The sequence below is a fragment of the Salvelinus alpinus genome, chromosome 13 (genome assembly GCF_045679555.1).
Source record: "Salvelinus alpinus chromosome 13, SLU_Salpinus.1, whole genome shotgun sequence".
Taxonomy (NCBI): Eukaryota; Metazoa; Chordata; class Actinopteri; order Salmoniformes; family Salmonidae; genus Salvelinus; species Salvelinus alpinus.
Genome location: NC_092098.1, coordinates 33,731,084 through 33,755,350, shown reverse-complemented (window position 1 = coordinate 33,755,350; position 24,267 = coordinate 33,731,084). Strand labels below are relative to the sequence as shown.

Genomic DNA, 24,267 nt, shown 5'->3' with positions numbered 1-24,267 from the left:
AAATATATGTGGATAACGCAATACATAAGCAGAATACTTCCCATTCATCGTCACTTAATTCGGCATAGGCTACTGTGCATAATATCCAACAACCCAAGTGAAATTTGGCAACGCCTGCACTGTATTCCTTTATTTAGCAAGTCTTGATGAGCCCTCGCCTTCAAGACACAGTTGAATATTTTATAGGTACAGCTGAACCTCTAAGAATGTTTTGGCTAGACTTGATAAGCCTCTCCCCTTGGGGAAGCACTGAAGAGGTTGCTACCAGTGTTTGTCTGCTCCTAGTAGTTCTTAATAGCCTGCTTGTCACTCTGTTTTTGCTTAAGCAGAATCATTTTCGATGCCAAACAGCAATAACATTGGAGTCGGCTAAAGCAGAAAGAATAGAAAGAGACTGGCACACAGGCTAAGCGAGTCTACATTCCCATTCACAGCTACTGCAGGCCTGACATGATGCTATCTGTACACTGGCCCACCTGGCTCCTGTCTCTGACCTCATTGGCAATCATGCTTATCTGCTTATCGCCTTCCCGGTTTTTGTCTGCAACCAGCTAGAAAGAGACCAAACTTCTCCAAATCTCATCCTGTCCTCTCTCGCTCTCTTTTGTCCCACTCCACAATTTTCTGCTATTCTTTTTCATTCTTTACTTTCCTTATTATCTCTGGTTTCTCTTCTCTCTCTCAATTCAATGGGCTTTATTGGCTTGGGATACATATATTTACATTGCCACAGCAAGTAAAATAGATAATAAACAAAAGTGAAATAAACAATACAAAAATGAACAGTAAACAGTACCCAAAATAATAAAGACATTTCAAATGTCTTTATACAGTGTTGTAACAATGTGCAAATAGTTAAACGACAAAAGGACAAATGAATAAATATGGGTTGTATTTACAATGGGGTTTGTTTTCACTGATTGCCCTTGTGGCAACAGGTCACAAATCTTGCTGCTGTGATTGCACACTGATATTTCACCGAGTAGATATGGGAGTTTATCAAAAATAGATTTGTTTTTTAATTCTTTGTGGGTCTGTGTAATCTGAGGGAAATATGTGTCTCTAATATGGTGATACATTTGGCAGGAGGTTAGGAAGTGCAGCTCAGTTTCCACCTTGTTTTGTGGGCAGTGTGCACATAGCCTGTCTTCTCTTTAGAGCCATGTCTGCCAGCGGCAGCCTTTCTCTGTGGCAAGGCCATGTTCACTGAGTCTGTATATTGTCAAAGCTTTCCTTAATTTTGGGACCGTGTCAGTGGTCAGGTATTCTGCCACTGTATACTCTCTGTTTGGGGCCAAATAGCATTGTAGTTTGCTCCTGTTTTTTTTGTTAATTCTTTCCAATGTGTCAAGTTATCTTTTTGTTTTCTCATGATTTGGTTGGGTCTAATTGTGTTGCTATCCTGGGGCTCTGTGGGGTCTGTTTGTGTTTGTAAACAGAGCCCAGGACCAGCTTGCTTAGGAGACTCTTCTCCAGATTAATCTCTCTGTAGGTGATGGCTTTGTTATGGAAGGTTTGGAAATCACTTCCTTTTAGGTGGTTGTAGAATTGAATGGCTCTTTGCTGGATTTTGTGCTCTAGGGCTAGATTGGAATTTGTATTTGTGGTCCTGGCAACTGGACCTTTTTTGGAACACCATTATTTACTGTCAGGGCCCAGGTCTGACAGAATCTGTGCAGAAAATCTAGGTGCTGCCGTAGGCCCTCCTTGGTTGGGGACAGAAGCACCACATCAGCAAACATTGGACATTTAACTTCAGATTCTAGTAGGTTGATGCCAGGGGCTTCAGACTGTTCTCGTGCTCTTGCCAATTTGTTGATACAGTTGAAGTCAGAAGTTTACATACACCTTAGCCAAATACATTTAAACTCAGTTTTTCACAATTCCTGACATTTAATCCTAGTAAAAAATGTCTTAGGGACCTATACTAACTGACATGTCTTAGGTCAGTTAGGATCACCACTTTATTTTAAGAATGTGAAATGTCAGAATAATAGTTGAGAGAATCTTTTATTTATTTTGTCACATTCCCAGTGGGTCAGAAGTTTACATACACTCAATTAGTATTTGTTAGCATTGCCTTTAAATTGTTTAACTTGGGTCAAATGTTTGAATTTTGGCCCATTCCTCCTGACAGAGCTGGTGTAACTGAGTCTGGTTTGTAGGCCTCCTTGCTCGCACATGCTTTTTCAGTTCTGCCCACAAATTTTCTATAGGATTGAGGTCAGGGCTTTGTGATGGCCACTCCAATACCTTCACTGTGTTGTCCTTAAACATTTTGCCACAACTTTGGAAGTATGCTTGGCGTCATTGTCCATTTGGAAGACCCATTTGTGACCAAGCTTTAACTTCCTGACTGATGTCTTGAGATGTTGCTTCAATATATCCACATAATTTTCCTCCCTCATGATGCCATCTATTTTGTGAAGTGCACCAGTCCCTCCTGCAGCAAAGCACCCCCACAACATGATGCTGCCACCTCCATGCTTCACGGTTGGAATGGTGTTCTTCGGCTTGCAAGCCTCCCCCTTTTTCCTCCAAACATAACAATGGTCATTGTGGCCAAACAGTTCTATTTTTGTTTCATCAGACCAGAGGACATTTCTCCAAAAAGTACGATCTTTGTCCCCATGTGCAGTTGCAAACCGTAGTCTGGCTTTTTTATGGCGGTTTTGGAGCAGTGGCTTCTTCCTTTCTTAGCGGCCATTCAGGTTATGTCGATATAGGACTTGTTTTACTGTGGATATAGATATTTTTGTACCAGTTGCCTCCAGCATCTTCACAAGGTCCTTTGCTGTTGTTCTAGAATTGATTTGCACTTTTCGCACAAGTACATTCATCTCTAGGAGACAGAACGCGTCTCCTTCCTGAGCGGTATGACGGCTGCGTGGTCCCATGGTGTTTATACTTGCGTACTATTGTTTGTACAGATGAATGTGGTACTTTCAGGCGTTTGGAAATTGCTCCCAAGGATGAACCAGACCTGTGGAGGTCTACACATTTTTTTCTGAGGTCTTGGCTGATTTCTTTTGATTTTCTCATGATGTCAAGCAAAGAGGCACTGAGTTTGAAGGTAGGCCTTGAAATACATCCACAGGTACACCTCCAATTGACTCAAATGATGTCAATTAGCCTATCAGAAGCTTCTAAAGCCATGACACAATTTTCTGGAATTTTCCAAGCTGTTTAAAGGCACAGTCAACTTAGTGTATGTAAACGTCTGACCCACTGCAATTGTGATACAGTGAATTATAATTTTAACCGCACACTTTGTGTACATGGATTTTATAATGTCGTATGTTTTTCCCCCAACACCACTTTTCAAGAATTTGTATTGCAGACCCTCTTGCCAAATTGAGTCAAAAGCTTTTTTGAAATCTTCAAAGCATGAGAAGACTTTGCCTTTGTCACTTGTGAGGCATCATGTTTTTGCTGTTTGTTCTTTGTTATAGAGCCAAAAAGATTGGAGAAGTGGTCACATCTCTGATTTGGATAGATAACTCTTGGTGTTTGTTTAGTGTGTTCCAATTTTCCCGGAAATGGTTAGATTCTATGGATTCGCAATTACGTTGAGCTAATTTCTTACGTGATGTTCCTTTTTTCCCCTGTAGTGTATTTCTTTATTGTTTTAGTGATTCACCCTTTATTCTATTTGTATTTTATTTTTTATTTAACCTTTATTTAACTAGGCACATTTTCTATAGGATTGAGGTCAGGGCTTTGTGAGTTGGTTAACTGCCTTTTTCAGGGGCAGAACGACAGATTTTTACCTTATCAGTTCGGGGATTCAATCTAGCAATCTTTCGGTTACTGGCCCAGCACTCTAACCACTATGCTACCTGAAGGCGTTGACGCAGGTTTTCTAGGTCTTTATGATTTTGTTTGGATAGATTTAAAAAATATAATAATAATAATAGTTATTAAGTTTTTGCATTCTCCATCAAACCATTTGTCATTGTGTTTCATTTTCTTGTCTGCTTGACATTTTTAGATTTGATAGAGGAGCCGAAAGGTCAAATATACTGTTTAGGCTTTCTACTGCAAGGTTAACACCTTCACTATTACAGTGAAATGTTTTGTCCAGGAAGTTGTCTTAAAGGGATTTAATTTTTTGTTGCCTAATTGTTTTTTTTTGTAGGTTTCTACACTACTATCCTTCCCATCTATAGCATGTCTTAATATTGTGCAGTTCCTTTGGCTTTGATGACTCATGATTTAAGTATTGCTTTGTTCAGGTAGACTGATTTTGCTGTGATCTGATAGGGGAGTCAGTGGGCTGATTGTGAACTCTCTGAGAGACTCTGGGTTGAGGTCAGTGATAAAGTAGTCTACAGTACTACTGCCAAGAGATGATCTGTAGGTGTACCTAGCATAGGAGTCTCCTCAAAGCCTACCATTGACTATGTACAGACCTAGCGTGCGACAGAGCTGCAGGAGTTGTGACCCATTTTTGGTGGTTGTTTTGTCATAGTTGTGTCTTGGGGGGCATATTTGGGAGGGAATACTGTCACCTCCAGGTAGGTGTTTGTCCCTATGTGTGCTGACTGCTGAGAGTGTCCGCTTCTTGTCCAGTTCTGGCATTTAGGTCACCACAGACTAATACGTCCCTGGGCCTGGAAATGGTTGATCTCCCCCTCTAGGATGGAGAAGCTGTCATTGTTAAAGTGGGGGGGATACAGGTAGCACACATTAGGACATTTTTCTCTGTTGAGATAATTTCCTTCTTAATTTCTATACAGATTTAAAATGTTCCTTTTTTGACTAATTAGTGAGTTAGGTCTCTTCCCTGTTTCACACCTGGTAGTTTGTTGGATGGGACTACCAGCTCTCTGTAACCTAGAGGGCAACCAGTGGTCTCTATACCATGTTTCTTGTAGGATGACAATGTCTGTATTTCCAATTTCTTTTAAGTCTGGGTTCCTGCTCTTTAGGTCTCTCTCTGTTAGCTTGGTGTTTCTCTTTTCCCTTGTTGACTTTAGCCACACAGGATGACTTGCTGTAATGTTGTCAAGTGCGTTTTAACCTCACTTGGTCACAGATTAGACTCTGTGAGGGGTCACACCATGTTGGGTCAAACGTAGCTAGTAGGGGCCTGGGGTGGTCTAGCCTTTGGTAGGTTTGAATCCAACCGACTGCCCTTCTAATACAAGCTCCTAACTTTTCTTCCACTCTTTCACTGTCTCTATCCAATTAACATGAAAAATACAAAAACATTAAGTAGCTACTTTGACAACAGTCACTACATCCTGGAATTGTTTCTTTGAACAATTTTGGTTTGGTTTGTACTGTCCCTAGGTTTCTCTCGCATGCAGGTCAACTCATATGGAGTTGTTTGTCAGAGGTGAAGTCACAGATCATGTATTGACGAGTGTGTCTGTTTCCTTTCCAACATGCAGGCGAGGAGTGCCGAGGTCCCCGAGCTGAGCGCCGAGCCCCTCTTGCGCTCCTGCAGCAGCACGGCCAGCATGAAGGTCAAGAACGTCAAGAAGTGAGTGGACCATCTGACCGAGAAGACTTACCCTGCCATGGGCCTTCTGATACTGCCTTAACTCCTCACATCTGCTACACATCTCTCTCTATCAATCATCCTTTTTATCTCCATTTTGCGGTCTCTCTTTCGGCTCCCACCCTGTTCTCTCTTGCAACCTTTTTCTCTCTTCAGCTATCGCTTACATCTCTTTCTGTCTCTACCTCACTCTTGTTATCTGTGTCCCTCACACATGTCCCTTTCTCAGTCTCTTTCTCCCGCTCTCCTTCAATTTTGCCTTTTCTACTGGACTTGATCTATTTTTGCCCTCTTTCTCCTCCCCTCTCTTGTACTATGTTGTCTTCTTCTCCACCCTCCCCCCCTTACTTTACTCTCTTCATTATCCATCAGACCCTTAGGCCTAAGGCCTTCATCCTAACCACAGTCCGTCTCTGTATTTCAGACTGTCCTTCACCAAAGGCCACTTCCCCATGCTGGCTGAGTGCGCCCACTTCCACTATGAGAACGTGGACTTTGGCACAATCCAGGTAATCAGACACTTAGCAGGGTACTGTGGTGCTGCTATGTTTTCCTAAAATGTTGGACCGTCTGGTGTGCTGCGGTGGTAGATAAGGTTCCTACCTTGGTTGTGATACACCATATTGATATTGCAATGAAAACGGTGGTGTTGTTTCAAGTGTATAGCCCAGTCTTAGTCTTTGCTGATGACACAGTTCATGAAGACAGTGGTCATTTGACTCCACCTCTTTGTTTAATGTGGTGTATGCTAGAGGTCGACCGATTATGATTTTTCAACACCAAGACCGATTTATTGGAGGACCAAAAAAAGCATATACCGATTAATCGGCCGATTAAAAAAAAAATAATAATAATAATAATAAAAAAATTAAAATAAATATATATATATATATATAGATTTGTAATAATGACAATTACAACAACACTGAATGAACCCTTTTATTTTAACTTAATATAATACAGAAATAAAATCTATTTAGTCTCAAATAAATAATGATACATGCTCAATTTGTTGTAAATAATGCAAAAACACAGTGTTGGAGACGAAAGTAAAAGTGCAATATGTGCCATGTAAAAAAAGCTAACATTTAAGTTCCTTGCTCAGAACATATGAAAGCTGGTGGTTCAATATTCCCAGTTTCGAAGTTTTAGGTTGTAGTTATTATAGGAATTATGCGCGTCGACTATTTCTCTCTATACCATTTGTATTTCATATACCTTTGACTATTGGATGGTCTTATAGGCACTTAGTTTCCTCGAGGAGTGCAATGTAATCGGCCATAATCGGCGTCCAAAAATGCCAATTACCGACTGTTATGAAAACTTAAAATCGGCCCTAATTAATCGATCAACCTCTAGTGTATGCTGGTGGAATAGGCTATATGTGGTGAGGATGCTATTATTATTATTAGGCTATTCATGGTGGTTGTGGATTTTGCTGTAGCTTGATTTTGTTTTGGAATTCCACATTTTAAAATTAACCAGTGGTATTACGTGGTTTTGATTTGCGTATGCTCATAAGTATAACATTGTTGACAATACTGTAAGAATGGTAGGAGAGCACTTGCTGTGTTGAGCATGTGTGTGTTTGTTCAGAATCTTGCTGGCCACTGTAGCAGAAGAGGCCTCTTCTTTGGCTCCAGTGGAAATGGAGGGGATCGTTAGTGTAATTAACATGTCTCACCAATGAGCAGCTCCAACTCTACACACTGCAGCTCCAGCTGTTGTTGCCTTCTCCCTTCCCCCGCTCTCCCCTCCTCAGCATGACATCACCAGGAAGCCCTGCCTGCCATGACTCCTACACTGGCTTAGTCTCTCCTTGTCTACTATCTAATTGACTCTTGTCTCCTCTCTTTCAACTGTTTGGGGTGAGTTTCTCCCCAAAATATCAACTTCAGCATTAAGATCGTTCTTCCATTGCCTACCAATGGATGTAAGATTGTCTTAGTTCTAAAGATCTTTGTTTTTTGGGAAACTCACGACACCCCTGATGTGAAAGACCTGGACAGGTGGAAGCAAATTTCCTGCAAATTCCCCCAGTGCAGATGAAAAGCTATATTGTCTCCTCTTTTCAGCACAGCTAGACCCTGTGTTAATAGTTGGCAAGTTAGCCTGTTTTTTTCTGGTGGGCTTTACTAAGCATTTCTCCTTAGAAAATCTGATATTGGTTTCTGTTGACTCTGTGCAAAGATATTCAGCATCCATTCTAAACTGAGAATAGGAGGGAAGCAACACGAGCAGCGAGTAATACAAATCTTCTAACCTAATCCAATGCCTTTATATCAAAATGTTTGTCGCAAATTAAACACCAAATCTGCATGGTTAGCATGAGAGGCATTTCCACCAGTCACGTCTGCACTATTACCCAATGTATATTACATCATAAATCCGCTATACATAATGCCTAATTCCCACCTCTGCTGACTCCTACCTCTATTGAGTGCATCTCCATATGGTGAAAGGAGAGGTGTATTATCTGAGCCTGGCTCAATGGCTCCCTCCCGGTGCAGGCAGAGGCGAAACACACACAGAAGGTGCTGCAATACCACCGGGGAGCCCAGAGCTCCACTGTTGTGGTGGTGCTTGTTCGATAATGGAACACACACACTGAAATCACGATATATATACACACACACACACACACACACACACACACACACACACACACACACACACACACACACACACACACACACACACACACACACGCAAACAGATCATGATTCACTCACACACACACACAGGAATCACGATGCATACACACAGACACAGACGGATAATGATACACAGACAGATCTGCAAGCACTGGAAGAGGACAAGAACCATCTGAATCCTGTTATATTGTCTCAGAAGTAGCTTGGTAACTTATCCCCTCTGATTGGCATGTGATGATGAATGTTGATGTAGTACTTCTCCATGTCCAGTAGAAGTCAGCATTGTCTCACTTGTTAGCACAGGAGAGATACTGTAGCATCATTGTGGGCAGAATCCTGCATTGACTCTCCACTCTCCCTCATCACCAGGAGCTCCATCAACCAGCACAATCTCACAGTGGTAATAAAAAAATAATTTGCATCATTCAAAATCAACATTGGATAAAGAACAAGCTTTCCACACTGACTTCTGTGCAAACAAATCCTGTAAATTCTATGATTCTTTATACAATTCTATGCTTTTGTCATTCTCAGATGGCATGTATCACTGTTTTCAATCAATAAATCAATCAAATGTATTTATAAGCCCTTTTACATCAGCAGATGTCAAAGTGCTTTAACAGGAACCCAGCCAAAACTCCCTAGAAAGGCAGGGACTTAGGAAGAAACCTCGCTCTGAGGGGTGGCCAGTCCTCTTCTGGCAGTGCCGGGTGGAGATTGAGTACATGGCCATTAAGGCCAGATCGTTCTTGAAGATGTTTAAACATTCGTAGATAACCACCAGGGTCAAATAATAATCCCAGTGGTTGAAGAGGGTGCAACAGGTCAGCACCTCAGGAGTAAATGTAATTTGAGAGAGAGGTTGAGAGAGAGGACCAGAATATCCAATCAATCAGGATAAACCAAATTACAACACAGTCAAAACAAAACTATATTGCTTATTGGGAAACACAAGCACAAACACAAAGCAAAATGCAGTGCTATCTGGCCCTAAATCGACAGTACACTGTGGCTAAATATTTGACCATGGTTACTGATCAAAACCTTAGAAAAACCTTGACAAAGTACAGGCTCAGTGAGCACAGCCTTGCCATTGAGAAGGGTAGACACAGGAAAACCTGGCTCCCTGTAGAGGAAAGGCTGTGCAACCACTGCACAACAGCAGAACCTGAGACGGAGCTGCATTTTCTGACAAAATGTAAAAAATATAAAACAATTAGTGTAATTTCCCCAAATTTGAAACCCTTATTCAAGGTTTCAAAGACCTCTCTGATGAGAGTAGGCTACCCGTCCTGTTGGGGGAGGACGCAGAGAGCTGTGGGTTGGCAGCGCACTACATTGCTGCCTGCCATAAGTTGAGGGACAGTGTCTGACAAACCAATCAACCTGCACATGTACACTACTGTATGCTTATTGTTATTGTTGAATGTATGGTTATTTTGACACTTGGTTATTGTTGTCACTGTTGTCCCGTTGACAATTTTGATTCTCGGTTTTATTTTCACATTGTAAATATCCAAAATAAGCTTTGGCAATATGTACATTGTTACGTCATGCCAATAGAGCGAATTGAATTGAATTGAAATTGAGAGGTCGCTAGAGAGAGAGAGGTCGCTAGAGAGAGAGAGGTCGCTAGAGAGAGAGAGAGGTCGCTAGAGAGAGAGAGGTCGCTAGAGAGAGAGAGGTCGCTAGAGAGAGAGAGGTCGCTAGAGAGAGAGAGGTCGCTAGAGAGAGAGAGGTCGCTAGAGAGAGAGAGGTCGCTAGAGAGAGAGAGAGGTCGCTAGAGAGAGAGAGAGGTCGCTAGAGATAGAGAGGAGGTCGCTAGAGAGAGAGGAGGTCGCTAGAGAGAGAGAGAGGTCGCTAGAGAGAGAGAGAGGTCGCTAGAGAGAGAGAGAGGTCGCTAGAGAGAGAGAGAGGTCGCTAGAGAGAGAGAGGTCGCTAGAGAGAGAGAGGTCGCTAGAGAGAGAGAGGTCGCTAGAGAGAGAGAGGTCGCTAGAGAGAGAGAGGTCGCTAGAGAGAGAGAGAGGTCGCTAGAGAGAGAGAGAGGTCGCTAGAGAGAGAGAGAGAGATGTCGCTAGAGAGAGAGAGGTCGCGAGAGAGAGGTTGTGAGAGAGGTTGCTAGAGAGAGGTTGCTAGAGAGAGAGAGAGGTTGCTAGAGAGAGAGAGAGGTTGCTAGAGAGAGCGAGAGGTTGCTAGAGAGAGCGAGAGGTCGCTAGAGCGAGCGAGAGAGGTCGCTAGAGCGAGCGAGAGAGGTCGCTAGAGAGAGGTCGCTAGAGAGAGGTCGCTATAGAGAGGTTAGGTCCAAATTCCATCTGGACACCGTTGCCCTAGAGCACACAAAAAACTATACATACCTCGGCCTAAACATCAGCACCACAGGTAACTTCCACAAAGCTGTGAACGATCTGAGAGACAAGGCAAGAAGGGCCTTCTATGCCATCAAAAGGAACATAAATTTCAACATATCAATTAGGATCTGGCTAAAAATACTTGAATCAGTCATAGAGCCCATTGCCCTTTATGGTTGTGAGGTCTGGGGTCCGCTCACCAACCAAGATTTCACAAAATGGGACAAACACCAAATTGAGACTCTGCATGCAGAATTCTGCAAAAATATCCTCTGTGTACAACGTAGAACACCAAATAATGCATGCAGAGCAGAATTAGGCCGATACCCACTAATTATCAAAATCCAGAAAAGAGCCGTTAAATTCTACAACCACCTAAAAGGAAGCGATTCCCAAACCTTCCATAACAAAGCCATCACCTACAGAGAGATGAACCTGGAGAAGAGTCCCCTAAGCAAGCTGGTCCTAGGGCTCTGTTCACAAACACAAACACACCCCACAGAGCCCCAGGACAACAGCACAATTAGACCCAACCAAATCATGAGAAAACAAAAAGATAATTACTTGACACATTGGAAAGAATTAACAAAAAAACAGGAGCAAACTAGAATGCTATTTGGCCCTAAACAGAGAGTACACAGTGGCAGAATACCTGACCACTGTGACTGACCCAAACTTAAGGAAAGCTTTGACTATGTACAGACTCAGTGAGCATAGCCTTGCTATTGAGAAAGGCCGCCGTAGGCAGACATGGCTCTCAAGAGAAGACAGGCTATGTGCACACTGCCCACAAAATGAGGTGGAAACTGAGCTGCACTTCCTAACCTCCTGCCCAATGTATGACCATATTAGAGAGACATATTTCCCTCAGATTACACAGATCCAAAAAGAATTTGAAAACAAATCCAGTTTTGATAAACTCCCATATCTACTGGGAGAAATTCCACAGTGTGCAATCACAGCAGCAAGATTTGTGACCTGTTGCCACAAGAAAAGGGCAACCAGTGAAGAACAAACACCATTGTAAATACAACCCATATTTATGCTTATTTATTTTAACTTGTGTGCTTTAACCATTTGTACATTGTTACAACACTGTATATATATAATATAACATTTGTAATGTCTTTATTGTTTTGAAACTTCTGTATGTGTAATGTTTACTGTTAATTTGTATTGTTTATTTCACTTTTGTATAATATCTACCTCACTTGCTTTGGCAATGTTAACACATGTTTCCCATGCCAGTAAAGCCCCTTGAATTGAATTGAATTGAATTGAATTGAATAAAGGAATGACAGACAAGGAGAGGTCGAGAGAGAGAGAGGTCGAGAGAGAGAGAGGTCGAGAGAGAGAGAGAGGTCGAGAGAGAGAGAGGTAGAGAGAGAGAGAGAGAGAGAGAGAGAGAGAGAGAGGTCGCTAGAGAGAGAGAGAGAGAGAGAGAGAGGTCGCTAGAGAGAGAGAGAGAGGTCGCTAGAGAGAGAGAGATCGCTAGAGAGAGAGAGAGAGAGCGAGAGGTCGCTAGAGAGAGAGAGAGAGAGCGAGAGGTCGCTAGAGAGAGAGAGAGGTCGCTAGAGAGGTCGAGAGAGAGAGAGAGAGAGAGGTCGCTAGAGAGAGAGAGAGAGAGGTCGCTAGAGAGATCGCTAGAGAGAGAAAGGTCGCTAGAGAGGTCGCTAGAGAGAGAGAGAGAGGTCGCTAGAGAGAGAGAGAGAGGTCGCTAGAGAGAGAGAGAGAGAGAGAGAGAGAGGTCGCTAGAGAGAGCGAGAGAGAGGTCGACAGGTAGAGAGGTCGACAGGTAGAGAGGTCGACAGGTGGAGAGGTCGACAGAGCGAGGGGTCGAGGAAGAGAGAGGTCGCTAGAGAGAGAGAGGTCGACAGAGTGAGCGAGAGAGAGGTTCTGAGCCTGACTACACTGATGCGGGAGTTAACCACCACATATTTGGACACCCCTCCTTGTACAGTAGCCCTATTATAAATAATAGAAACAGTCCTGACCAAATACTGAACAAAAATGGGAAGGCGTTAGTGCATCTCTGTTGAGCCTTAGGCCTGTACATGCTTAATGGTAGAATCAGAGGGGACTCTAGGTCAGTTTACTTACTGCTCAGCTCTTGGGACAAGTGTAGTCGATTATGCCATCACTGACATTGACCCCTCCTCCATTAGTGCATTCGCTGTCAGACCACAGACACCATTGTCAGATCAGTCAGAGCAACGTGTTTCTGAAGAAATTAACCGGCAATATTCATTCAAAAAAACAGCCCAATAAACTCTACAACATAAACCAATCGTACAGATGGGCTCCAAACAGTGCAGAGAGATTCATTTAAACATTGAACTCAAATGAAATGATGAACTCTATACAGTTTTTCAATAACTCACAATACCAAAACAATAAAGATGGTGTCAGTTTTTTTTTTTTTTACAAACAGCTGACTGAAGGCGGGACAGCCGGGTGTTCGTGCAGTTGAGTCAGTTTCTGCGGTAACATGGACTAGGGTGTCCAATCAAAACTAATATTTTGACCAATTTGTTCAATTATTTGTTGTGTAGATAATCCTCTAAGAAAACCAATGGTCCAAATCTCATGTTTTTACACTTGTAGAATGTCCAAAATTACGGTGACTAAATCAATAGAGGCCAGAGGGAGAAAAAGAGGTCCAAAATAAGGAAAATTGCACAGCATCACGTCAGCTAGGCTGGACGTGGTGTGAGAATGATGGCTACCTGACAGGCTCACTTTCCTGTTGAGCTCGTCATCTTCCTTTTCGAATCCGCAGGACATAAAACAATATAGAGGAGAGATAGATATTGATTTTGAGACATGACGTGGTATTTTCATATTTAAGTATACACTTTTCAGATAATGCAAAATCATTTTTTCAAAGATTTCTCACAAACAAGCATATCTCTGTGAAATGTCAACAGAGCACTGAGCTTTTATTTTCAAGGCCAATTACATGTAATTCTGCTCTTGTCATGCTAATTTATCTTCTTTGCAACCCACAGAAACAATTTTGAAGATGTTCACCACAACATGTAAAATCCTCAAGTTTTGGCAAAAAAGCTGATTATCTGATGTATTAGGTTACGATACACTCGTAACGTTTACACTTGTGGGAATTGGCCTATATGGATAGGGCTAAATTGAAATGTTTCTTACAGAAGAAATATGAAAAGCATATGCATAGCCATTGTAGCAATTGAAAGGGAAAAGTTTTGAGATTATGGGAAAATTATTAGACCAAAGGTCACCTGACATGACTGAATCCTAACATTACACTGTTGATTTTATGTGAACTTTATATTTACTGTACTATTCGCCACATTTGATGGATACACGTCCTGCTTTTTTTGCTTTGCTCCTATGGGTACACTTGCAATGGCTGCCAGGCCATCCATTATGCCATCATTGACAAGAACGGGGTCGCCCGTTCTGTTCATTCTATTTCTATTGCAGCACATACAGTTTTGCTATTCTAACGGTTATTACGGAGACCGCAGTCATTTGCAGTGTGTGACTACTGGGGAAACTAGGAAAGTACCATGCTGCAAAAGAGTCAGCATAGCACTATGCTGCTGGAGAGTTTCGTGCATAACAGGGCAGTGGCACCATATTGACGAGTTGCTCGGAGCTGCGGTGTAAATAATTTTTTAGCCCCAATGAATGCTTGCCCGCCTGCCCTGTCAATGTAGTCTACTCTTAGTGATGTCGCAGCAACAGAAACAGTCCTTGTCTTTTCAGTGCTATCTTGACATGCTGTATGTGTACGCCAGAGGAGTCTTTGGGGGGGAGCTATAGGAGGACATGCTCATTGTAATGACTGGAAGAGAGTAAATAGAACTGAGTCAAATGTCGTTTCCATATGTTGGATGTGTTTGATTCCTTTCCATTAATTCCATTCCAGCCATTACAATGAGCTCATCCTCCTATAGTGACTTCCACCAGCCTCTGGTATATGCATGTCTTTGTGTGTACCCACACATCTGTGCGCCTGTGTTTGTGTCATTGCGTGACACTGTGCTTGTGTGTACAGTAACAGCGTGTACAGTGAGTAAGTCAACTGCTATGTTATTTGTTTCCTAAACAGCTTTGCAATTTTTCACACTCCACTCCCGATCCTTAATCTCATCCACTTACTGCTGCGATCTCCGTCCAGTCCGTGTTTTAAATCCAGTAAAACTTCAGTCCCTTACAATCGTCAGTACACTACAGGCTGACATTTTTTACAAGCAGCACATGTGCTCCTAAGTTGAAAAATGTAGGCGCATATAAAGAAATGTAGGAGCACAGTTACAAGTAGCATAGCATTTGAAAAGTTTGGTCTAGAAACAAGCCGTTTTCCTTGTAGTAATGGAGCAACAGGACTGTCACGAATCAGAGACTACGGTACAGCAAAGTAATCATTACAACAATTATTATCTGGGTGATTTCTTTTATAGGGGGACTGGTGCTCCCAAATTACAATTCCAGGTAGCACAGCAAAATATTTTGGAGCATATTCTACCAAAATTGTAGCACTGTAGAGCCCTGTAACAGTAGCTTCCCCTTCCAGTTGGTCATATTGAATATATCTTTCAATGTTACTCTCTGTTTGTTCTGAAGCACTGCAGTGTAGCCCCAAAGGTGAACAGCACTTGAAAACCTCCTATTCTACAGCCTGACAAAAATACCAGCATGTGAAGTTTGTAGTGTGGGAGGGACACTCCAAATACCTCATCTACCTCTGCAGTCCCCCACTTCTCTCTGGCAAACAAACAAAAAGTTGCTTATGCTTCTTCTTCGTACCGAATCGCAGCATTATTTGAAACGCCTGCACTTCCCTTAGGTCAATGGCAGCAGTTTGTCTGTTCGTATTTGGTGCAGTGTTTTTGAAAGCGATAAAGATCCCATTTAACCCTGACCTATATCTAGGCTTACTACTGCATACACGTCAAACAAGTTGTAATTCATACGGATGGTTACTTTGGTAAATCACACCAACCTGCCACGAGAAAGCTGAATGAGCTAGGTCACCGTTGGCTTTAGGGCTGGGAATTGCCAGTGTCCTCACGATGCGTTATCACAATGCCAATATGATATCTATTGCGATTCTCACGATTCTATATGTATTGCGTCTCAATACCGTGATTTTATTGCGATTCGATGTTCCAAACATATTGCTCACCATATGGCTGCTGCAGAGGGACGAGAGCCATAAAAAAAAGAGCCAAAAAAAAAGGTTTTGGCCATTCATGAAAATAAAAGTGCTGAAAACAAATTGCCACCCTATTTAAAATAACAAAAATATATACTATTGGAACCAAGACTTAAAAAGAACTGATGTTGGCACAAGATGGATGGAAAGTTGAAGCAAAACTAACGAAATCACAGTTAACGAAAATGTACACCTAATCCAGTATAAACTAATGTATATAATTTATTATACAAGAGACAAAATTCACAAATGCTACAGCACAACGGCAGAGTCATGTCTTAAGTGTAAAACGAATAATGACTCAATAATCCATGCTTTCTGGGAATGCTATAAAGTCTGGAAGTTGTGGGCGGAGCTAGAAAGTTGGCTGTCAGAATTATTACAATGTAAACTTACTTTAAATCTGTCTGTCTACATATTTCAAGACATGGCAAATGGGGGTGTAGTAGGGTTGGGCGGTATCCAGATTTTCATTTCATACCTGGATATACAGGATTACCGGTTTAGCATGCAAGGGGGCGTGGAAAAATTAAGAAAAAAAAGTATATTCAGTGTCTATTACTAGGATGCTAACAAAATTTGAACAAGTAATAGCAAATTTCAATGGTATCTGTTAGCTAAATATGCTAACGAGCACAAACGAAAATAAACAAATTGCAATGACAGGCAGTCCAGCTCATGAAGTTATACATATATACAGTTTAGAGGTCGACCGATTATGATTTTTCAACGCCGATACCGATACCAATTATTGTAATAATGACAATTACAACAATACTGAATGAACACTTATTTTAACTTAATATAATACATCAATAAAGATCAATTTAGCCTCTAATAAATAATTCAACATGTTCATGGTTTAAATAATGCAAAAACAAAGTGCAATATGTGCCATGTAAAAAAGCTAACGTTTAAGTTCCTTGCTCAGAACATAAGAACATATGAAAGCTGGTGGTTCCTTTTAACATGAGACTTCAATATTCCAAGGTAAGAGGTTTTAGGTTGTAGTTAATATAGTATTTATAGGACTATTTATCTCTATACCATTTGTATTCCAAATACCTTTGACTATTGGATGTTCTTATAGGCACCTTAGTATTGCCAGTTTAACAGTATAGCTTCCGTCCCTCTCCTTGCTCCTACCTGGGCTCGAACGAGGAACACATCGACAATAGCCACCCATGCAGAGCAAGGGGAACAACTACTCCAAGTCTCAGAGCGAGTGACGTTTGAAACGCTATTAGCGCGCACCCCGCTAACTAGCTAGCCATTTCACATCAGTTACACCAGCCTAATCTCGGGAGTTGATGGGCTTGAAGTCATAAACAGCGCAATGCTTGAAGCACAGTGAAGAGCTGCTGGCAAAACGCATGAAAGTGCTGTTTGAATGAATGCTTACGAGCCTGCTGCTGCCTATCATCGCTCAGTTGGACTGCTCTATCAAATATCAAATCATAGACTTAATTATAACATAGTAACACACAGAAATACGAGCCTTTGGTCATTAATATGGTCGAATCCGCATATATTATCGCATATACCCTGACTCTGCGTGCAATGAACACAAGAGAAGTGACACAATTTCACCTGGTTAATATTGCCTGCGAACCTTGATTTCTTTTAGCTAAATATGCAGGTTTAAAAATACAGTGGGGCAAAAAAGTATTTAGTCAGCCACCAATTGTGCAAGTTCTCCCACTTAAAAAGATGAGAGAGGCCTGTCATTTTCATCATAGGTACACTTCAACTATGACAGACAAAATGAGGGGAAAAAATCCAGAAAATCACATTGTAGGATTTTTAATGAATTTATTTACAAATGATGATGGAAAATAAGTATTTGGTCACCTACAAACAAGCCTTTCTGGCTCTCACAGACCTTTAAGAGGCTCCTCTGTCCTCCACTCGTTACCTGTACTAATCCCCGAGCTGACAAGGTAAAAATCTGTCGTTCTGCCCCTGAACAAGGCAGTTAACCCACCCTTCCTAGGCCGTCATTGAAAATAAGAACGTGTTTTTAACTGACTTCCCATGTTAAATAAAGGTGTAAAAAAAAAGAAGAGAAAAAAAAAAGGCCAAATCGGTGTCCAAAAATACCGATTTCCGATTGTTATGAAAACTTGAAATCGGCCCTAATTAATTGGCCATTCCGATTAATCGGTCGACCTCTAATACAGTTCAAGTCGGAAGTTTACATACACCTTAGCCAAATACATTTAAACTAAGTTTTTCACAATTCCTGACATTTAATCCTCGTAACAAATTCCCTATCTTAGGTCAGTTAGGATCACAACTTAATTTTAAGAATGTCAAATGTCAGAATAATAGTAGTGATTTATTTCTGCTTTTATTTCTTTCATCACATTCCCAGTGGGTCATAAGTTTACATACACTCAATTAGTATTTGGTAGCATTGCCTTAAACAATTTAAACTTGGGTCAAACGTTCCAGGTAGCCTTCCACAAGCTTTCCACAATAAGTTGGGTGAATTTTGGCCCATTCCTCCTGACAGAGCTGGTGTAACTGAGTATGGTTTGTAGGCCTCCTTGCTCGCACATGCTTTTTCAGTTCTGCCCACAAATTTTCTATGGGATTGAGGTCAGGGCTTTGTGATGGCCACTCCAAAACCTTGACTTTGTTGTCCTTAAGCCATTTTGCCACAACTTTGGAAGTATGCTTGGGGTCATTGTCCATTTGGAAGACCCATTTGCGACCAAGCTTTAACTTCCTGACTGATGTCTTGAGATGTTGCTTCAATATATCCACATCATTTTTGATGCCATCTATTTTGTGAAGTGCACCAGTCCCTCCTGCAGCAAAGCACCCCCACAACATGATGCTGCCACCCCGTGCTTCATGGTTGGGATGATGTTCTTCGGCTTGCAAGCCTCCCCCCTTTTCCTCCAAACATAACGATGGTCATTATGGCCATACAGTTCTATTTTTGTTTCATCAGACCAGAGAACATTTCTCTAAAAAGTACGATCTTTGTCCCCATGTGCAGTTGTAAACCGTAGTCTGGCTTTTTTATGGCGGTTTTGGAGCAGTGGCTTCTTCCTTGCTGAGCGGCCTTTCAGGTTATGTCGATATAGGACTCGTTTTACTGTGGATATAGATGCTTTTGTACCCGTTTCCTCCAGCATCTTCACAAGGTCCTTTGCTGCTGTTCTAGAATTTATTTGCACTTTTCGCACCAAAGTACGTTCATCTCTAGGAGACAGAATGCGTCTCCTTCCTGAGCGGTATTACGGTTGCGTGGTTCCATGGTGTTTATACTTGCGTACTATTGTTTGTACAGATGAACGTGGTACCTTCAGGCATCTGGAAATTGCTCCCAAGAATGAACCAGACTTTTTCTGAGGTCTTGGCTGATTTCTTTAGATTTTCCCATGATGTCAAGCAAAGAGGCACTGAGTTTGAAGGTAGGCCTTGAAATACATCCACGGGTACACCTCCAATTGACTCAGGCTAATTGACATCATTTATCAGAAGCTTCTAAAGCCATGACATAATTTTCTGGAATTTTCCAAGCTGTTTAAAGGCACAGTCAACTTAGTGTATTATAAGTGAAATAATCTGTCTGTAAACAATTGTTGGAAAAATTACTTGTGTCATGCACAAAGTAGATGTCCTAACCGACTTGCCAAAGCTATAGTTTGTTAACAAGAAATTTGTGTAGTGGTTGAAAAGCGAGTTTTAATGACTCCAACCTAAGTGTATGTAAACGTCCGACTTCAGCTTTAGGTAAGAGCTACCGAATGTCATTTTTGGTGACTTTGGCCATTTTCAAGCAAATGTGAAATAGAGACATTGTGCAAATGAACAATGTTTTGACGCATGCTTGTCTGAAGGAAGCACAGTACTGGCTCTGGAGCAGCATGTGTACGTTGTGTCTGTGTGGAGTCGCTAGGGCAAAGGACCTGACTGCTCTGCTCTGAGAAGATGCGGAAGGAGTAAAAGCTCAAGGAACTCAAGATAGTGGCAGCTGTACAAATAACTCATCCAAAGGGCTTTGACTTCTCAAACACGGCAGAAAGCTAACACAATATGATATCCCGTTACCTTATTAATTCAGCCACTTACTTAGATTAACTGGCAAGGTAAACTTAGGGGTCGCATTAATGCAGCATTCTGGGATTTTCACGAAGGAAAAAATATAAAACGCATAACAAATATCTTGCTGCGTTTTGTAAACACAGATGTAAATAGCTTCTTATTGTAATTTCTTCTTGGCATCAGATACATTTTGTGCTTCAGTTGCACTTCTCCACTCAGATGAGATCGGATCCTTGCGACATAGGGCCGTGCATTATGGTGAAACATGAGGTGATGGAGGCGGATGAATGGTACGACAATGATCTCGTCACAGTATCTCTGTGCATTCAAATTGCTATCGATAAAATGCAATTGTGTTCGTTGTCCGTAGCTTATGCCTGCCCATACCATAACCCCACCGCCACCATTCACATCAGCAAACTGCTCGCCCATATGACCCCATACACATGGTCTGCGGTTGTGAGGTCGGTTGGACGTACTGCCAAATTCAACGTTGAAGGCACCTTATGGTAGAGAAATGAACATTCAATTCTCTGGCAACAGTTCTGGTGGACATTCCTGCAGTCAGCATGCCAATTGCATGCTCCCTCAAAACTTGAGACATCTGTGGCATTGTGTTGTGTGACAAAACTGCACATTTTAGAGTTGCCTTTTATTCCTGGGTATTGGGAAAGCCATGTCTATCTTTATTTCCAAAGCACAATAATAATAGCTTTTTGTATTTTAATCATAGGCATCTTTTACAACACTTTGTACTTTTTTTAAACACCTGTTGTTACCTCATATCTCAGCAGTAATGCCTTGTATGTATGTGTGTGTGTGTGTGTATATGTATGTTTTTTTTTAGGCAAGTCAGTTAAGAACAAATTCTTATTGTCAATGACGGCCTAGGAACAGTGGGTTAGCTGCCTTGTTCAGGGGCAGAACGACATATTTTTACCTTGTCAAGCTCGGGGATTTGATCTTGCAACATTTCGGTTACTAGTCCAATGCTCTAACCACTAGGCTACCTGCCGCCCCAGTTAATAGTTGATACAATGTTGATTCAAGCTTGTTGCAGACAGGCCATGTGTAGCCAATATGATTTATAGGATATTTTTGTCAGGACATTTTCTACCTGCAATGTTTTTATTTGTTGGCTTTATGTTAGCTGTTTTTTAGTAGTTGGCAATGGCAATATAAGTTACTTTTTAGGTTTGTATAATTTTCATTTAGATTTGGGTAGAATTTTGATTAACCACAACAATGCTTTTGAGATGCGAAGACATTATTATAAATTAAACTAAACTGTTTCACAAAAATGTGTGTGAAAACCATAACTGGCACACAGATCGGTAGAAATGGTAAGATAAATTGGCATTTCACATGAGAAAGGTTGCCTACTCCTCGTGTAGCCTATTACCGGCAACGTCAGGAGAGTAATGGCAGAATCTGTAAAAGCCAGCAGGAGCGAGAGGAGAATAGTTGGGTCAGGTGAAAAATGTTTTCCTTCTGGTTATCTAGATCTCTAGATCTCTTGAGGCATCAAACCTTAAGCTTAAAGCGTCAGACAAGCTCAATCATATAGTTGATTTTATTAAAACACAGGGTGTGTCAATATATGGGAAAATACATGTTCTAACATTTCTAGCAGTCGATTGGTCGAAAGAACATTGTTGCAAAATCTCTTAATTTATAACAAATGTAAATGGACATTGACAGTCAAGTGTAGAGGTTGCATAATTCAAGCTTTTTTGGGATTGATCACAGGCTAGTATGTGTCTGTCCTCTCAACTCTGCTTATTATTTGGGATAGGGAGATTCTCACTGAGGGGTCTGCACTGTGCTGTTAATCCTCTGCCCCTCCACAGGCCAGAAGAGAAATGGAAAAAGGAAAGAAAAAGATTGAAAGACTGCACATGCTGGAGAAAAGAACTGCTCTCCTGCAAGGGCATCCCCCTCCTCCCCACCACATCTACACACCCCTCCCCTCTGTTTCTTTTGGCTCTCTCCAACCCTCTTGCTTTGTCCTGGGGACTGTACCAATGAGAGATGGGGGAGGGGGCGAGTGAGGAAAAGAGAAAAGAGGAGAGTGAGAAAGCATGTGGTTGAAAGACGGACAGAGTGGATTAGCGCAGGGCAGGAAAAAGAAAGGAAAGAAAACCGCTTTTTCGTCAGCTACTACTTCTGCCTGACAAATTGAGTGTAAAATATGCTGTGGGGAAGGGCTAGCCAAGTAGTAAGAACAGAGGGAGAGAAGGGAACCTAGAGAATGTCACAGGGGTGAGAGATGGCGAGAGAGAGAACAAAACAGATGGGATGAAAAACACACAGTGGGGAAGGGCTAGCCAAGTAGTAAGAACAGAGGGAGAGAAGGGAACCTAGAGAATGTCACAGGGGTGAGAGATGGCGAGAGAGAGAACAAAACAGATGGGATGAAAAACACACAGGTCCCGACGTGGAATCTTCCAAACCCAACAAACCACTGCTCTTCAGCTGCTGCTGGTGCTACCACTGACTTCCTCTTCTCTTTCTGAGTCCCACACAGGGAGGGGTTGCACTCCACACACACGGGACAACAAACAGAAAGAGAGAGTGTATGTGAGCTTGCAAGGAGACAGGGTTGACATCTGTATCCTGGAGAGTGGATTTGTATCGGACGCGAGGGGAACAGTGGCTGGCGGGACGGGGGAACCTGCCACTTTGACACACACACACACACACTGTGAGACATGGATACTCCAGGCTAAAGGGGGAGGACGGCCTCAGTGTGTGTATGTGTTCAGTAGGGGGACTCTTTCTGCGTTCAGCCCCCGGCAGGCACCGTGAGGGGAAACAAACAAAAGGCCGTATGGCCAAAGCAGTGGCAACGGGACTCTAATGCTGTGAGTACTGACTTAGAGGACCTCTCTCCCTCTTCCTCTTTATATCTTTCTCTCTCGTCTATCTCGCCTTTCTCTGTGCTGGGAGACAGTCCTTTGAGTTTGTCCTTGTGTGTCAGTGAAAGCTTTTTTAAGGCTAAAATATAGCAGGTGGGTTAGCTTTGAGCTTATTCTTCAGAGACTACAGAGCTAGAAGGCAGTAATAGCTGCTCACCCACGTGCATGTACACACATACACATTCTCTCTCTCTGCACTAAGGCCACTGTGGTAGGTCTTCTGTCACTGTGGTGGATTTAGTCTTAATGGACAAGTCAGTATTTCACCGCCAGACATGCACTGGCTGGGTGTTGGAATTAGTAACTTTTTTTGCGGAGCGGAACAAGTTGTTTTTACGTGTGGTTCAGCAGCAGGGATCCCAGCTGAACAATAGACTGGTTGCTGTGTCGCTCCCGGTTCACTGAACTGTCATTGAGCGCCATCGGTAGTGAGGTGTGTATTTGTACATGTAGCCTACCATTTTCCATTTGTGTGTGTGTGAGACAAATTGTGTTTGTGTGTGTACTATGTGCATGACAGCATGAGTTTGTACGTACCACCACCCAAAACTCACCCTTTCTCTGTTCAGAAGCAGAAGTCCAGACTCTTAACACCTTCCTGCAGTAACAGGGAAAGTTTTGCTCAACTCAAATGTCCGTCTCTTTGGGATTGCATTTTGTGTTTGTTTTCATTGCCCCTGCCCTGCACTGAGAAAAGCCTTGCTGTTGGTATATAGAACTAGCTATATCATTGTCCTGAGCCCAGCCGTGCTCTCTAGCTAGTCATGCTGCAGGCGGCAGAATTATTGAACTCTGCTTGCAGAGAACGAAGAACTAGGTCATGTTCTCTCCTATTACCATGCATGTTTTTGGGACGAGCCCACAGAAACTGGACGGGGATTACCGTTAGCTGTTTTCCAGCATCTCTCTTACATTAAGTCAACTTTATGGGACCCAAAAAACTCTTCCATGTGTGTTTCTGTCTCTCTCCCTCGTCCCCGAACATTGTTTGTTCAACACACTTTCTAAGCTCTTAAAGAACAAACAACCTTCTCCTCTGTAGCTCTTTGTCAAGCTTGGAGCTCACTCAAAGTTCTTTGTCTGTAGAACTAATTGAGCAAATGTACCACTTCAGTTTGGAGATTTTAGACCCCAGGGTTGAGAAAAAGAGTTGGAGCGGCAACTAACGAAAGTGAAAACACAGAACACTGATGAAGAAATAGGGAGAGAGGGTTGATATGAGAAGAGTGGAAGCTAACAAAAGTGAAAACACTGAAGGAGAGAGGGAGGAAGTGAAAGAGCGGAGTCGCTGCAAACAGTAGGCTGTGCCAAGCCGTCTGGAGTTACAGTGGTACTTAAACCAAGCCTGCTATTTTGCGTCCCACACGTAGCCTTGCCAATTTTTTTGTAAAGACAGTAAACCTGCTGGCTCCATAGATAGAGGTGAAAAGGCCCTCACGACCACCTACTGACGTATCACGTGGAACTGGCAAGATGCTATTTCTGTAATTATTTAATTCCAAAACTTTGAGGCTAATGCCAAGGACACTAATGAAGCTCTTCAAAATGTAGACCCTAGATGTGTGTGGTTGTTTTTTGCCATTTT

The 24,267-nt window shown here is 42.1% G+C and overlaps 1 protein-coding gene across 2 annotated transcripts in view; it reads left to right on the top strand.

The window, feature by feature from the left end:
* The window catches only part of LOC139537578 (rho GTPase-activating protein 32-like), a 263,274-nt gene that overhangs the window by 164,916 nt on the left and 74,091 nt on the right, over positions 1-24,267 (top strand). Inside the window, exons 4-5 of one of the 2 annotated variants that reach the window (XM_071339053.1) lie at positions 5,397-5,488; positions 5,931-6,015. In XM_071339053.1, the coding sequence (XP_071195154.1) occupies positions 5,397-5,488; positions 5,931-6,015 (177 nt within the window). Of the gene's footprint in view, positions 1-5,396; positions 5,489-5,930; positions 6,016-21,808; positions 22,629-24,267 lie in introns of those variants that run through there. The other variant, XM_071339054.1, reaches the window with a different exon arrangement.